Source organism: Xenia sp. Carnegie-2017, unplaced genomic scaffold (assembly GCF_021976095.1).
Source record: "Xenia sp. Carnegie-2017 unplaced genomic scaffold, XeniaSp_v1 HiC_scaffold_16, whole genome shotgun sequence".
Taxonomy (NCBI): Eukaryota; Metazoa; Cnidaria; class Anthozoa; order Malacalcyonacea; family Xeniidae; genus Xenia; species Xenia sp. Carnegie-2017.
The window spans coordinates 10,946,078-10,959,063 of record NW_025813469.1 but is presented as its reverse complement, the minus strand read 5'-3'; the positions used below and the strand labels follow the sequence as shown (position 1 = coordinate 10,959,063).

The 12,986-nt window shown below is 33.4% G+C and overlaps 1 protein-coding gene across 1 annotated transcript; it reads left to right on the top strand.

Moving 5' to 3' along the window:
- The first annotated feature begins 3,324 nt into the window (after positions 1-3,324).
- Positions 3,325-12,407, top strand: LOC124437454 (isoaspartyl peptidase/L-asparaginase-like). Its single transcript, XM_046987431.1, has 9 exons — positions 3,325-3,351; positions 5,530-5,607; positions 6,883-6,960; positions 10,034-10,102; positions 10,608-10,738; positions 10,850-11,000; positions 11,206-11,496; positions 11,617-11,789; positions 11,962-12,407. Exons 4-9 carry the CDS (start codon positions 10,048-10,050, stop codon positions 12,130-12,132), a joined length of 972 nt encoding a protein of 323 aa, XP_046843387.1. The 5' UTR covers positions 3,325-3,351; positions 5,530-5,607; positions 6,883-6,960; positions 10,034-10,047; the 3' UTR covers positions 12,133-12,407.
- The last annotated feature ends 579 nt before the right edge of the window (positions 12,408-12,986 follow it).

The following is a 12,986-nucleotide window of genomic DNA, read 5'->3' as shown; positions in this document are numbered from 1 at the left end:
TCTTTCCTGTATTACAGTCATACATGATAAAACTGTTCAAATGTTTTCTTCCATCATCACAACCTCCAAGAAGAACAACTTGATCTCTCCATTGAACTGTTGCCATTTCAATCAATGGATGAGGTAATGGAGGCATTTCCTTAAATGTAAGAGTCCTTGGATCAAACTCCAAAACACTGGACAAAACATTGCCATCTTCTCCCTCTCCTCCAAAAATAAGAATTTTATCATCAACAACAACAGCTCCATGGTAACAACGTGGTTCAGGCATATGACACAACTATTTCAAAACATAAGATGTTGTACCTGTAATCTGTATTTGACTGATTAGATCCAATCTTGTATTATTATTATAATCATATCCTCCAATGAGAAAGATTTGTTGTTTACAAACAACAGTTTGATGATTCTGACATCCATAAGGAAGCTCTGTGGGAAACGTCTTCCATGTCAAAGGAAACTTTTTTATATTCAATGTCTCCATTGACTTACAGTCATATCCTCCAACAACAAATAAATTATCCTTATAAACAAATGATGAAGCATCGATACGCATATTTTCCATTGATGCAATCTCAAACCATTTCTTCTCCTTCCATGAAAATATTTCAACACTTTCTGAGGAACCACATAAGGAACCTCCAGCAGCCAAAATATCACCTTTTATTGAGTTCATCAACATTTCAACTGATGATGTCAATGTTTGAACATGTTCATTTTTATTCATCTTTTCCAACATTTGAAACATCACAGCTTTCATTTCTTTCATTTCTTTGGTAATTGTAGAAAGGTTTTGTTGAACATCTTTTATTTCTTTCCTTGATTCCATCATTTCTTTCTTTAATTCCATTCTTTCTTTCGTAGACTGACAAGATACATCATTAATTTTTCTATTTTTTTCAGTTCTATCGTGATCCATTTTTTCATTTATTTTAATCATCTGCATTTTCACTTGATCAAAACTTCGTTGAAAGATTTCTCTAATCTCTTCAAAGTCGTGAGAAGGAATCTTTCTGAATTCGCATAACACAAATTCATGTTTAATCTTGTCTCGTTTGTTTATCTTCAGACCACAACCTACATTAGAACACAACACTGGAGCAAAGCCACAATTTTCAACATGTCGTTCAAGATCTTCAACGTTGATAAATTCCGGACAACCATGACTAGCGAAGTCGCAGTTGATCTTTAACTTTAAAATCATATTATTTATAACACGCGCTGGAAGAAGTGTAGCTACAATCAAATTATCTTGACATTGAGGACATCTTTGTGCATTAACTCTTAGATGTTCTTCAATACATCTACGACAAAATATGTGTTCATTGTGGCACATTCTGGCATCTTTTATGACATTAAGACATATTGGACAATAAAAATCATCGTTGACAGGGCTTTCAAATCTTGATTCATCATATCCATATGAATCGTAATTATTAGGACGACAAGCCATTTCATACGTTTTCTCATATAATTCAGGATCAAAATTAAGCCAAGAGTAGACGAAATTATTTGTTTATCGCAACAAGTTGAAGATAGAAAATACGTTGAAATTCTGCGTCGACGTTTGATAAACACGGAAGTTAAAAGCGAAGAATAACAACGCCTAGTTTTATATTTTAATATATTTATCTAAAGCAAAGTAAAAACAAAAGATAAAAGAAAAAGTGCAATGAAGCAGATCTACAAAAGACATAAACAATATTTTAAAACATAAGTACAATGCGGACACGTGCTTTGCTTTTTATACGCTGTCGGTTGAATAATTTTCAACCTGCTATCCATGCCTTCACCACACACATCAATAAACTTTTGATCCATTTTCCCATTTATTTCATTCATCTGCATTTTCACTTTGTCAACATGAACAAAACTTAGTTGAAACATTTCTCAAATCTCACCAAAGTCGTGAGCAGTAATCTTTCTGTATTCACATAACTCAGTTTCATGTTTAATCTTGTCTCGTTTGTTTATCTCCTTGTCACAACGTTCATTAGAACACAACGCTGGAGCAAAGCCAAATTTTCAAAGTTTCTTTCAAGATCTTCAACGTTGATAAATTTAGGATTTGCGTGGTTGCAACTGATCTTTAACTTTGAAATCAAGTTATTTATAAGACTAGCTGGAAGAAGTGTATATATCTACAGTCAAATTATCTTGACATTGAGGACATCTTTGTGCATTAACTCGTAGATGTTCTTCAATACAAGAACGACAAAAGTTTCAATAAATTAATGCATCATGTAACTCATGTTTGGATGGGGAATTCAAAATGACGTATGATCAAATGACAAACATCCCCGCTCAATATTTACTATAAACAGAAATGAATCTTTTGTTGCCAAGGAAGAGATTGAATAATGAAGTCTGCCATATCACGTTAAAAGCATATCTTTTATTGAGCTTACTTTTTCGAATGGCTGTCTGTAGTGGCAAAGACTCATTACTCATTAGTCACATCATGCCGGCTTGCGCTGTGGCGAGGCTCCTGGTATTAATTACTACACTCAATATGTAAAAAATTTAACTATTTAAGTACAAACGGATAAGTCGCAACAGATGTCTAACAACATAGGACGGAAAGTTGCAACTCGAATTATAAATAACCACTGAAGTCGCAAGATAGGGAGAAAAACTTGAGGAAGACGCCGGTCTTTTCACAGGTAGCATATCCATGACTCTTCCTTTCCAGTTTTGTTGCTACAATCTTTTTCACATGATGTGCAAAGCCTGCATGCTTTCTACGTGACATCTGGCTTCTTACTGACTGTCGCAGAATGCCAAGCAAATTTCAACTCAGAATAATACAAAATAAATTTTCTTTTGCATATTTAAGATTAAGTACGAGGTATGAGAGATTTGTAATTTGTACATATTATTGCTTCTGCTCTCCTCGTAAAGTAAAATATACATACATTACTATCGCCACAGACAAAACTAAGCAATGTTGTCGTAAGAATTTCTTGTTATGTTGCGATGTTTAAATTGTTTGGTCATATCAACTAAAAATAGTTATTAAGTACTTAAGAAACTCATCAAAAAAAATTGAGACAGAAAAGATAGATAGTTATATATATTTATTTAATGTAGAAATACAAATTAGAAAAAAATAGCGACCTTCTAAGAAAAGGACGATTAACTCAATGGCATAAAGACTTTCTTTTTCAATAATTTGAAAACATTAGCATGATAAGTGTTGAAACTATGTTGTTTTGAAGTATGCTTACTGAAAAGTATTAAACAGTATAAATATATGTTAACTCTACCTGCAAGAGAGCAATTTTCTTTGACAGCCAGTAAAGTAAGAGCGTCAGACAAAAGTTCCTTTTCCATCTTGTTCAAACAAGAAAGGTACGTACACCTGTATAAATCAGGAAATCAATTAAATATACTTTAAATAAGTTTATATATATTAAGGTTTTTTCACAAGTTTCTAAATATATACTGCACATTAATGTTGTCGGGATTTAAAATAAAATTCTATTGTTGAATGATGTTGAGCATGATATCAAAAATTATTCAGATCAATGTTATCTACCGAAGCGAACATGAAGCGAATAACATTCTGACCGATGTCTGAATAATTAGTTTTATCATTTGAAAGCCGAGTTCAATAATTGTTTTATTATTCTTTTCAAATGATTGAAATAATGATGTAACATATCAATGTAAAACAGTTTTAAAACCTTTGCTTTTTGTCCTTGTTAGATGGTTAATTAAAGTAAATCTGCTTTAAATATACAGTAATTAAATATGTTCAAAGCCAGCTTCGCTGATTTTTTAGTGTTTCCGGATCATTTTTGTTCAAAAGGTTTTACATATCGTTTTTAGAAACTATGGCAAACATCCCTACTGTTTGACTTTTTCAAATTCGGCTTTTACTGTTGTCAACAAAAGTAGAAACTAACTATTATTTGTAGATAAATTGTCATACCTACAGATATCGAGAAATTTTTGCAGGTAACTGACCAATCAAAACGGACATAGTTCACATAGTGAATATTAATAGTGGTATTGGCGATATTCAAATTTTGTTACCACAACAAAGTCTCTGTTTTATTATTTTAAATATTATAATTATTGACTTTAATAATTTTGTCACGCAATCAAACATCTGCTAAGAAAAGTTTTTTTCTTCCAATGTCAAAGATTGAACTTGCACCTGAACTTTTAAGACAGTGTTTTAAGTCTTTACATTTTAAATGGTCTATTTCCAGACATTCCATTTTCGTCTTGCAAAGTTTCATTTTTCAGCTAAATTTAGCAGTTGGCTGTATTCAACACAGAGTTAATCTTTATGACATGAATAAAACGAAACAGTTTGTCTGTCTCATACAGGAACAGAAGGTGATAGAACAACAAAACATTTTCTTCTTTAACCATACATTCGACCTCGCGATTATATGATTGGTTGTATTTTAACACGATCCCAAACATTCCATTTCCCTATCATACTGCTAAATTTTATTGATAAATAAAATTTTGTATTTTTAAAAATTGAATATTACCAAAATTATTGTTTATTGTCAAGTTGCGGCGATCCAAACAAACTAAACTAAAAATCAACAAAGACACAAATATTCATAATATTACTTATTTCATAATCTCCATAGTTATTCATTCCAAATGTGTAGCTATTATTGATTTTACTCAAGATTTGATCAACAGAAGCTGTTCATTGATAGTTTTTACTTTAAAATCTCATTAGTACCTCAACCATTTTGGTTGGTTGAGGTTATTTTTGTTGTTTGGTTGGGATTGATTGAAGTATTATTGTATTCGTTCAGATTTCCAATAAGACATTAGCAGCTAAGGGACTGTTTACATAATCTTAGCTAACAGGTGCAGCAGTCGCAAAGCACCCCTAGTGTGACTATTCCCAAATTGTCTACGCATGCGCAAGTCATCGGTCACAGCTCACATGTGTAAGTTGCGGTTTGAGTTGTCGACCACCTTTGAGTCTTTTCAAAGTCACCGAAACAATATTCAAAGCTCTATCTTAACTAGAATTATTTTTATGAAAATGGAGCATCCAGAATTTCCATGACTATTTCTTTTCTGTTTTGTTGTTGCACATTTTTTCACGTGATCAGCAAAGCCTGCATGATCTTTTCACGTGGCAACCCGGCTTCCTAATGAATGTCGCAGAAATTCAATAAAATTTGAACTCAGAAATAAGTCTTACTGTATCAATTCTTAAAACAAAATAAATTTTGCTTAGCATATTTAAGATTAAGACAGTAGATAATCATATCTATTTATTTACAGAAATACAAGTTAGGAAAAGTTAGTTTGTCTGAAGTGTAAGAGCGTCCTTCTAAGGAAAAAGACAATTAACCAAATTATTAGCGCGTTTTAAATTCGTCCAAAACAATGCACTGTTCGCCTTCAATAAAGACTTTCTTTTTTCATTAAAAATAATTCATAAAAGTCATTAGCATGACAACTGTTGCAAATATGTTGTTTTCAAATGTGCTCACTGAAAAGTATAAAATAATACAAATATATGCTAACTTGATCTAACTGCAGGAGAGCAAATTCATTTGGCAACCTCCAAAGTAGCAGTAGCAGACAGAAGTTCCTTCTCTATCTCGTTCAAGCAAAGAGGTACGTACACTCTATAAATCAGGAAATCAATAAACTACACTTTAAGCCGGTTTATATTAAGTTTTTTTTTCATAAGTTCCTAAATAAATACTAAACATTAATATTGTTTGGATCAAACACATTGATAATAATTGACTTGATTACTCTGTTAGCCAGACATCTGCTAGAGATGCTATTCTTCATTTCTTCTTAACTTTTCTTAGAATGTCGTAGATCGAACTTGCAAATGAACTTTTAACTCGGTGTTTTAAGTCTTTACATAAAAAAGATATCGTAAATGTCTTCATTCCAGACATTCCATTTCTCATTAAAACTTTAGCAGTTGACTGTATTCAACACAAAGTAGATCTTCATGAAGAAAGAAAAAAACAAAGCAGTTCTCTGTCGAGGACAAACAGGGTTGAACAAGAAAATACTTTCTACTTTAGTTATACATTTGACCTCGATGACTTATATTTATTAGCAGTGTTATTTGTTTCACATTCCAGTCAGCAAACGCTGATCAGAGGTTGAACAATGTGCCATCAATGCACCTGTGATAAATAGTCAAAGGGAGCTGTTTACATAAACTTAGCTAACAGGTGTAGCAGTATGAGCCCTCCTCTAGTCTGACTATTCCTCAATTCTCAACGCCCAGTGGTATACGCATGCGCAAGTAATCAGTCACATCTGACATGTGTATGTTGCTGTCTGAGTTGTCCGTCTTCGAATCTTTTCCGTCTGCGAAACAATATTCAAAGGTTTATCTCAATTAGCTCTATTTTTATGAACATGACGAATCCAGAGTTACCATGACACTTTCTTTCCTGTTTTGTTGTTGCTCACTTTTTCACGTGATCAGCAAAGCCTGCATGATCTTTTCACGTGGCAACCCGGCTTCCTAATGAATGTCGCGGAAATTCAATTAAATTTGAACTCAGAAATAAGTCTTACTGTATCAATTCTTAAAACAAAATAAATTTTGCTTAGCATATTTAAGATTAAGACAGTCGATAATCATATCTATTTATTTACAGAAATACAAATTAGGAAAAGTTAGTTGGTCTGAAGTGTAAAAGCGTCCGTCTAAAAAAAGACAATTAACTAAATTATTAGCGCGTTTTAAATTCATCCAAAACAATGCACTGTTCGCCTTCAATAAAGACTTTCTTTTTTCATTAAAAATAATTCATGAAAGTCATTAGCATGACAACTGTTGGAAATATGTTGTTTTCAAATGTGCTCAATGAAAAGTATAAAATAATACAAATACATGCTAACTTGATCTACCTGCAGGAGAGAAATTTCATTTGTTAACCTCTAAAGTAACAGCAGCAGACAGAAGTTCCTTCTCTATCTCGTTCAAGCAAAGAGGTACGTATACTCTGTAAATCAGGAAATCAATAAACTACACTTTAAGCTGGTTTTTATTAAGTTTTTTTTTCATAAGTTCCTAAATAGATACTACACATTAATATTGGTTTGATGAAACACAATGATAATAATTGACTTGATTACTTTGTTAGCCAGACATCTACTAGAGATGCTATTTTTCATTTCTTCTTAACTTTTCTTAGAATGTCGTAGATGGAACTTGCAAATGAACTTTTAACTCGGTGTTTTAAGTCTTTACATAAAAAAGATATCGTAAATGTCTTCATTCCAGACATTCCATTTCTCATTGAAACTTTAGCAGTTGACTGTATTCAATACAAGGTTGATCTTTATGAAGAAAAAAACAAAGCAGTTCTCTGTCGATGACAAACAGGAATGAACAACAAAATACTTTCTACTTTAGTTATGCATTTGACCTCGATGACTTATATTTATTAGCAGTGTTATTTGCTTCATATTCCAGTCAGCAAACGCTGATCAATGGTTGCACAATGTGCCATTAATGCACCTGTGATAAATATTCAAAGGGGGCTGTTTACATAAACTTAGCTAACAGATGTAGCAGTCTGAGCCCTCCTCTAGTCTGACTATTCCTCAATTATCTACGCCCAGTGGTATACGCATGCGCAAACAGTTGGTCACATCTGACATGTATATGTTGCTGTCTGAGTAGTCCGTTTTCGAATCTTTTCCATATGCGAATTAATTTTCAAAGGTTTATATCAACTAGCTCTATTTAATGAAAATAGCGCATCTAGAACTAAATGGCCGCACAGCCGAAGAATTTAATTTAGAGAGTCAGGAAAATCGTTTAAGAGAACAGCAATCGTATAAACCATTAACAGTCTCTAACTCGTGTAATAATAATTAATGCCCAACATAAAGTTCTGATTAGAGCCATGGAAATAGACCAAAAAGCAAAGGTGGTTTGGGGGCAAAGGTGTTGTTAAGGAAGTGACGTGTGATTTGGTCAATTATACGTGAAGGAAAACCGTTTTTGGTGAGTGACTTTCTGGAAATTTGAGTTGTGTATAAAAATTTTCATAAATAGAAAAAAGGTTGAAGATGCTGTGAAGTAAGCAGGAGACTAGTGAAAGTTTGTAAGTAAGTGGGATAAAGCTGTGGAAGTTGGTTAAGAGGCCAGGGAAAGTAGGTTTGCGGTCGACGGAAGTGGTGAATTTTTCATTAGTACGAGAGATATCAATGTCAAGAAATGAGAGCTTTCTGTTTTGTTCGACTTCAGCTGTGAATGTGATATTAGGGTGTTGTCGGTTCAGATAGTCAAGAAAGAGTGGGACGTGATAGGAGGAATGAAAAAGTAAAAAACAGTCGTCAACGTAGCGTCGGTAAAGTAGTGGTTTGAATGAAGAAGGACATTTATTAAACCAGGATTGTTTGTGAAAGGACATGAATATATCAGCAAAGAAAGGGCCCAATGGACTGCCCATAGCCACACCATCAATTTCCTGGTACATTTTCCCGCTAAAGATAAAGTGACAGTTCTTAACAGCTGGAGAGAGTAGTTTTTCAAATTCTGTTGCAGCGAGTCCGTTAAAGTACTGGTGGTTGTTAAAAATGCTTTTGGATATTATTTGGATGGTTTCGTCGACAGGTATGTTAGTAAATAGGGATACGACATCAAAACTATCAAGGACAACATTACTGGAGTTGATATCGCAATTTAGGATTTCTTCAACAAAGGAGAAAGAGTCTTTGATGATGAGGTTGCTTATAGCGAAGGGTTTTAGGAGTGGGATGAAAAACTTTGCTAGTTTATACGAATAGTGATTAATGGAGGAAAGAATGGGTCTGAGAGGGATGTTACATTTATGTATTTTAGGAAGACCATACATTATACCTATTCGTGAACCAGTAGGATAAAGTTCTTTGTAAGTTTCTTGGCCGATAGACTTAGCATCTTTCAACTTTTTTAATAAAGACTTCACTTGATTTTCTCGTTGTAAAGTGACTTTAACTGAATCTCCATTAAGAAGTTCAAACTTTGTAGAGTCAGATAAGAGTGTGTCCATTTTCTTTATGTATTTGTCTTTTGGAAGAATGTTTAATGCAGTGCGGTGTTTTGAAATTAAATGTAGATATGATCTTCGCACTTTGCATGACAATTTAAGCAATTGTCTCATAAACCTGAAAAATTCAGGTGACTCAACGGGATTCAAACCCATGACCTCTGCGGCGCCGGTGCAGTGCTCTGACCAACTGAGCTATGAAGTCACACAGTGGTGAGCAGGTCAATTTTGTTGGGCTCATGTTGTCTCGTGAAAGGAATGTCATATGAAAGAATGTTTAATGTAGTGCGGTGTTTTGAATTTAAATTACCTGTTTACCTAATTGAAAGAGGAAAGTTGTAGTTTTCTTTAATTTGACTCATTATTTTAACAAGGTTTTTTTCAAAAATAAGCGATAAACGGCAAAATAATGACAAATATCAATGGGTATACCGGATAAATGAAACTTGGATAGTGTTTAGATCGTTCTTACAAGTGCTCAACTATCACCTTGTAGAGTACATGCGCAGTATGTGCAAGGAGGAGCACTGAGACTGTGACATGTGAATTTAATGAGATGTGAAATGATTTTAGTCATTGAAGGAAGTGAAAACTTCAAGCGTAAAATTTACAACTTGCAAGTTACAAGATTTGTAATTCTCAAGTAAACACAATAATTTGTTTTCAAATGTTTCTCATATTTATAAAGTTAGAACTTTGCGAAATTGTTTAAAGACAAAAACATGATTTTTTGATGACGGCTATTGAATTTTTCCATCTGCCCAAATCATTCAACGCTTCCATCACATTAATGCAGGCTACCTGTACTCATGTAACCAGACATTTAAAAAATATAGATGCAATGTCCTAAAATATTTTGAATTTTAAAATAACTATTAACTTAAGTCATTCAGAGAAAGAACTTCTATTTCAATGAGAACGATCGGCATGACAAGAGTAAAATATTGTGTTTTTAACGTTCTCGAAAAGTATGAACATTGAACTATGATTTTAGCTAATTCTGAAACACTGATTTGTATATTTAGTTGTAACTGATGATATGGATCGATTCCCGGCACAATATCGTAATGAACTCGAACCGAATGATTCTCCAGGTATTTATATATAGAGTACAGCAGTGGTGGAAATTCAACCTCCTACATGCAGGGGACTGTGGGTAAAGCTACGTGATCCGTGAATTTTCAGCAAAATTCATAGAATGAAAAAACTAAATTACTACTTTTTCAGAAATGTTTATAAAACGGCCTATTAAACACCCAAAAACATGTTTCAAAAAAAAATTATTCTTCGAGACAGCCTATTTGACAAGTTTTAATATTGAAAATGTATTTTCTGGAGGAAATGTCGTAACTGGGATTATAACCAGTTACCTTTAACTTTGGTTTGTGGAAATGTTCCAAATTCTTTATAACTGTTATAATCTTGGAATTTGCAAATGAGGTATTTCAGAACATTTCGAAAAATCTAAAAATTTTTGACAAAATGACAACTCAGCCCCCACTAAAATTTCCAGCACTCGATTACATATATTTAATTGAATTTTTAAAAAAATTAATGTACCAGCTTTTTGATAATGGTCAATGATTATTATTTTTTAAGGTGTCGATTTTGAACCTGCTATCATTGTTCAAGGAGGAGGTTACAGCAACCACTTTTATGAAACTTTAAGTAATTATAAATATCGTAACAAATTAAATGAATCAGCTATAACAGGATATAATATATTGAAGGCAAGTATTGTTTAATAGAAGACCTAAAGAATTTTCACAAACTCTTTAATTTGTACAAACAGAACGCTATGGGCTATTATAAATGCCAATGCATGTTTTTTCTCGTCCAAGAATAATGGTACTGCTGTTGAAGCTGTTGAAAAGGCAGTTAGCGCTTTGGAGGATTGTGAGCATTTCCAAGCAGGATATGGATCTCCGTTGAATGAAGAGAAGGAAGTTGAATGTGATGCAATGATTATGGATGGACGCACCTTAGAAGCAGGTTAAAATCATCGGTGCGCATGACGATATTTTATCCAAGAATTTACAATGACACCTTAATTTACTGCATTTGGCGGCCTGCATAAGTAACGTATGTTGTAAGGGAGAATTGTATATAATCAAAAAAAGACACAAAAATGAAACTTTGCACTTTTTTCCAAATATGTTATGATAAAAAGCCTTTGAATATTTTTCTTTTGTTATAGGTGCAGTACTTGCGGGTCGACATTTCAAAAATCCAGTTCGTGTTTCTCGACAAATAATGGAAAAAACACCACACTGTGCTCTTAATGGTGATGGTGCTTTAAAGTTTGCTCGGAGTAAAAATTTACCTTGTTGCCAACCAAAAGATTTGAAACCTTTAAACTACGACATTAATGCTCCAATATTTGAACACCAAATAGTTCATGGCTATAGTGGTCATGGCGAGACAAAAGATTCTGTGTGTGCCGTTGCAATTGATTCAAATGGCCACTTGGCATGTGCTTTGTCATCAGGTAAAAACTGGTCTTGTAACTTGTAATCTTCAATAAGCAAACAAACCATAAGCATTCTTCATCGTCATTCTTTATCATATCATTTAAATTATTTTAATGAATATACCTTAAATTATTTAGGAGGCATTGCAGGAAAAATGAAAGGTCGTATTGGCGACGTGCCATTTGTTGGTTGTGGTGGATATGCAAATGATAAAGGAGCAGCTGCAACAACAGGTCATGGAGAGAAGTTGATAAAATTGACTTTAGCAAGACAAGTTGTATTTGACATGGAAGCAGGAAGAAATGCTCAGGTAGGATAAGTAAGAGTAAATCAATTCTCATGTTTTTCTTTGGAAATTATTTGAATTTATGGGTTTTAAACAGTTTTGAATCATTTATCAGTTCTAGAGTTCTCCCAAAGGTCTACCCGATTTGCATAAGTCTGTGCAAACACAGCAAACATGTTTTATTTCTTTATTGAAGGAAGCAGCGGAGAATGCTGTGAACTTACTTCAAACTAGACTGAGTGGACATGGAGGAGTAATTGCTATTGACAGTAATGGGAACATTGGAAAGGCATTTAATACTGATCTCATGGCTTGGGCAAGCGTCAAAGATAATGTATTGGAAGGTGGACTGCAAAAAAACAAATAAGTTACCACTAAGGCGCATCATAATATCTTATCTCATCAATAGAATGCACGATACATTGATATAAACTGCGGCAACCTATTTATGACCAGTAATCTCACTTTTATATTTACATATGCACGCGCAATCACACGTAAATAACTATCGAAAGCACTATATGTATGGTATATAGTGGACTTTACAAAATAATATTTAATATATATACTGTTATATTTGGTGTCATTCACAAATCACAATGTAATTGTTCACGTTAATAAATTTCTCGTTCACCAGGTTTATAGTTTTTGTAGAGGAAAAATTTTTGTTTTGATTTGTTAATTAGCCTGCCTCTTGTGATCTGTGATTTGAGTTCTAACATTTCATGCAAATCTATCATTATCTTTTTTTGCGTTTTGGTTGTCATTTTTAAAACCGTCTTTGTGTTGGAGACATTTCAGAAAAACAGCGAAGTCCATCAACATTTATACAATTAATGGTACTTGGAACTTGAAAGCTTCAATGTCAATTGATTTAATGAAGCTGAAAGCCAGAATATCTGAATCTAACAGAATAACAATGTCTCATGATTTACTAAATTATGACCTAAACTTGAGCCTACTATGAATTACTAAATAGTACCTTCCAGACCCATAGTTACCGCAAAGGATTATTTTCTTAAATTATGAATGGTTGGCTACTTTTTTACCATGCATTAATGTAATGAATTGGTAATGATTGTTGTGCTAACGAGTAACAATGTGGCTAATGATAGTCTTGGGAGGATAACGAACTTGATTTTAGGCTTAAAATGAATAAAAAAAGTAAGGGTAAGGGCACATGATCACCAGTGGCGTAGCTAGCGGTCCCGCTACTCCCGC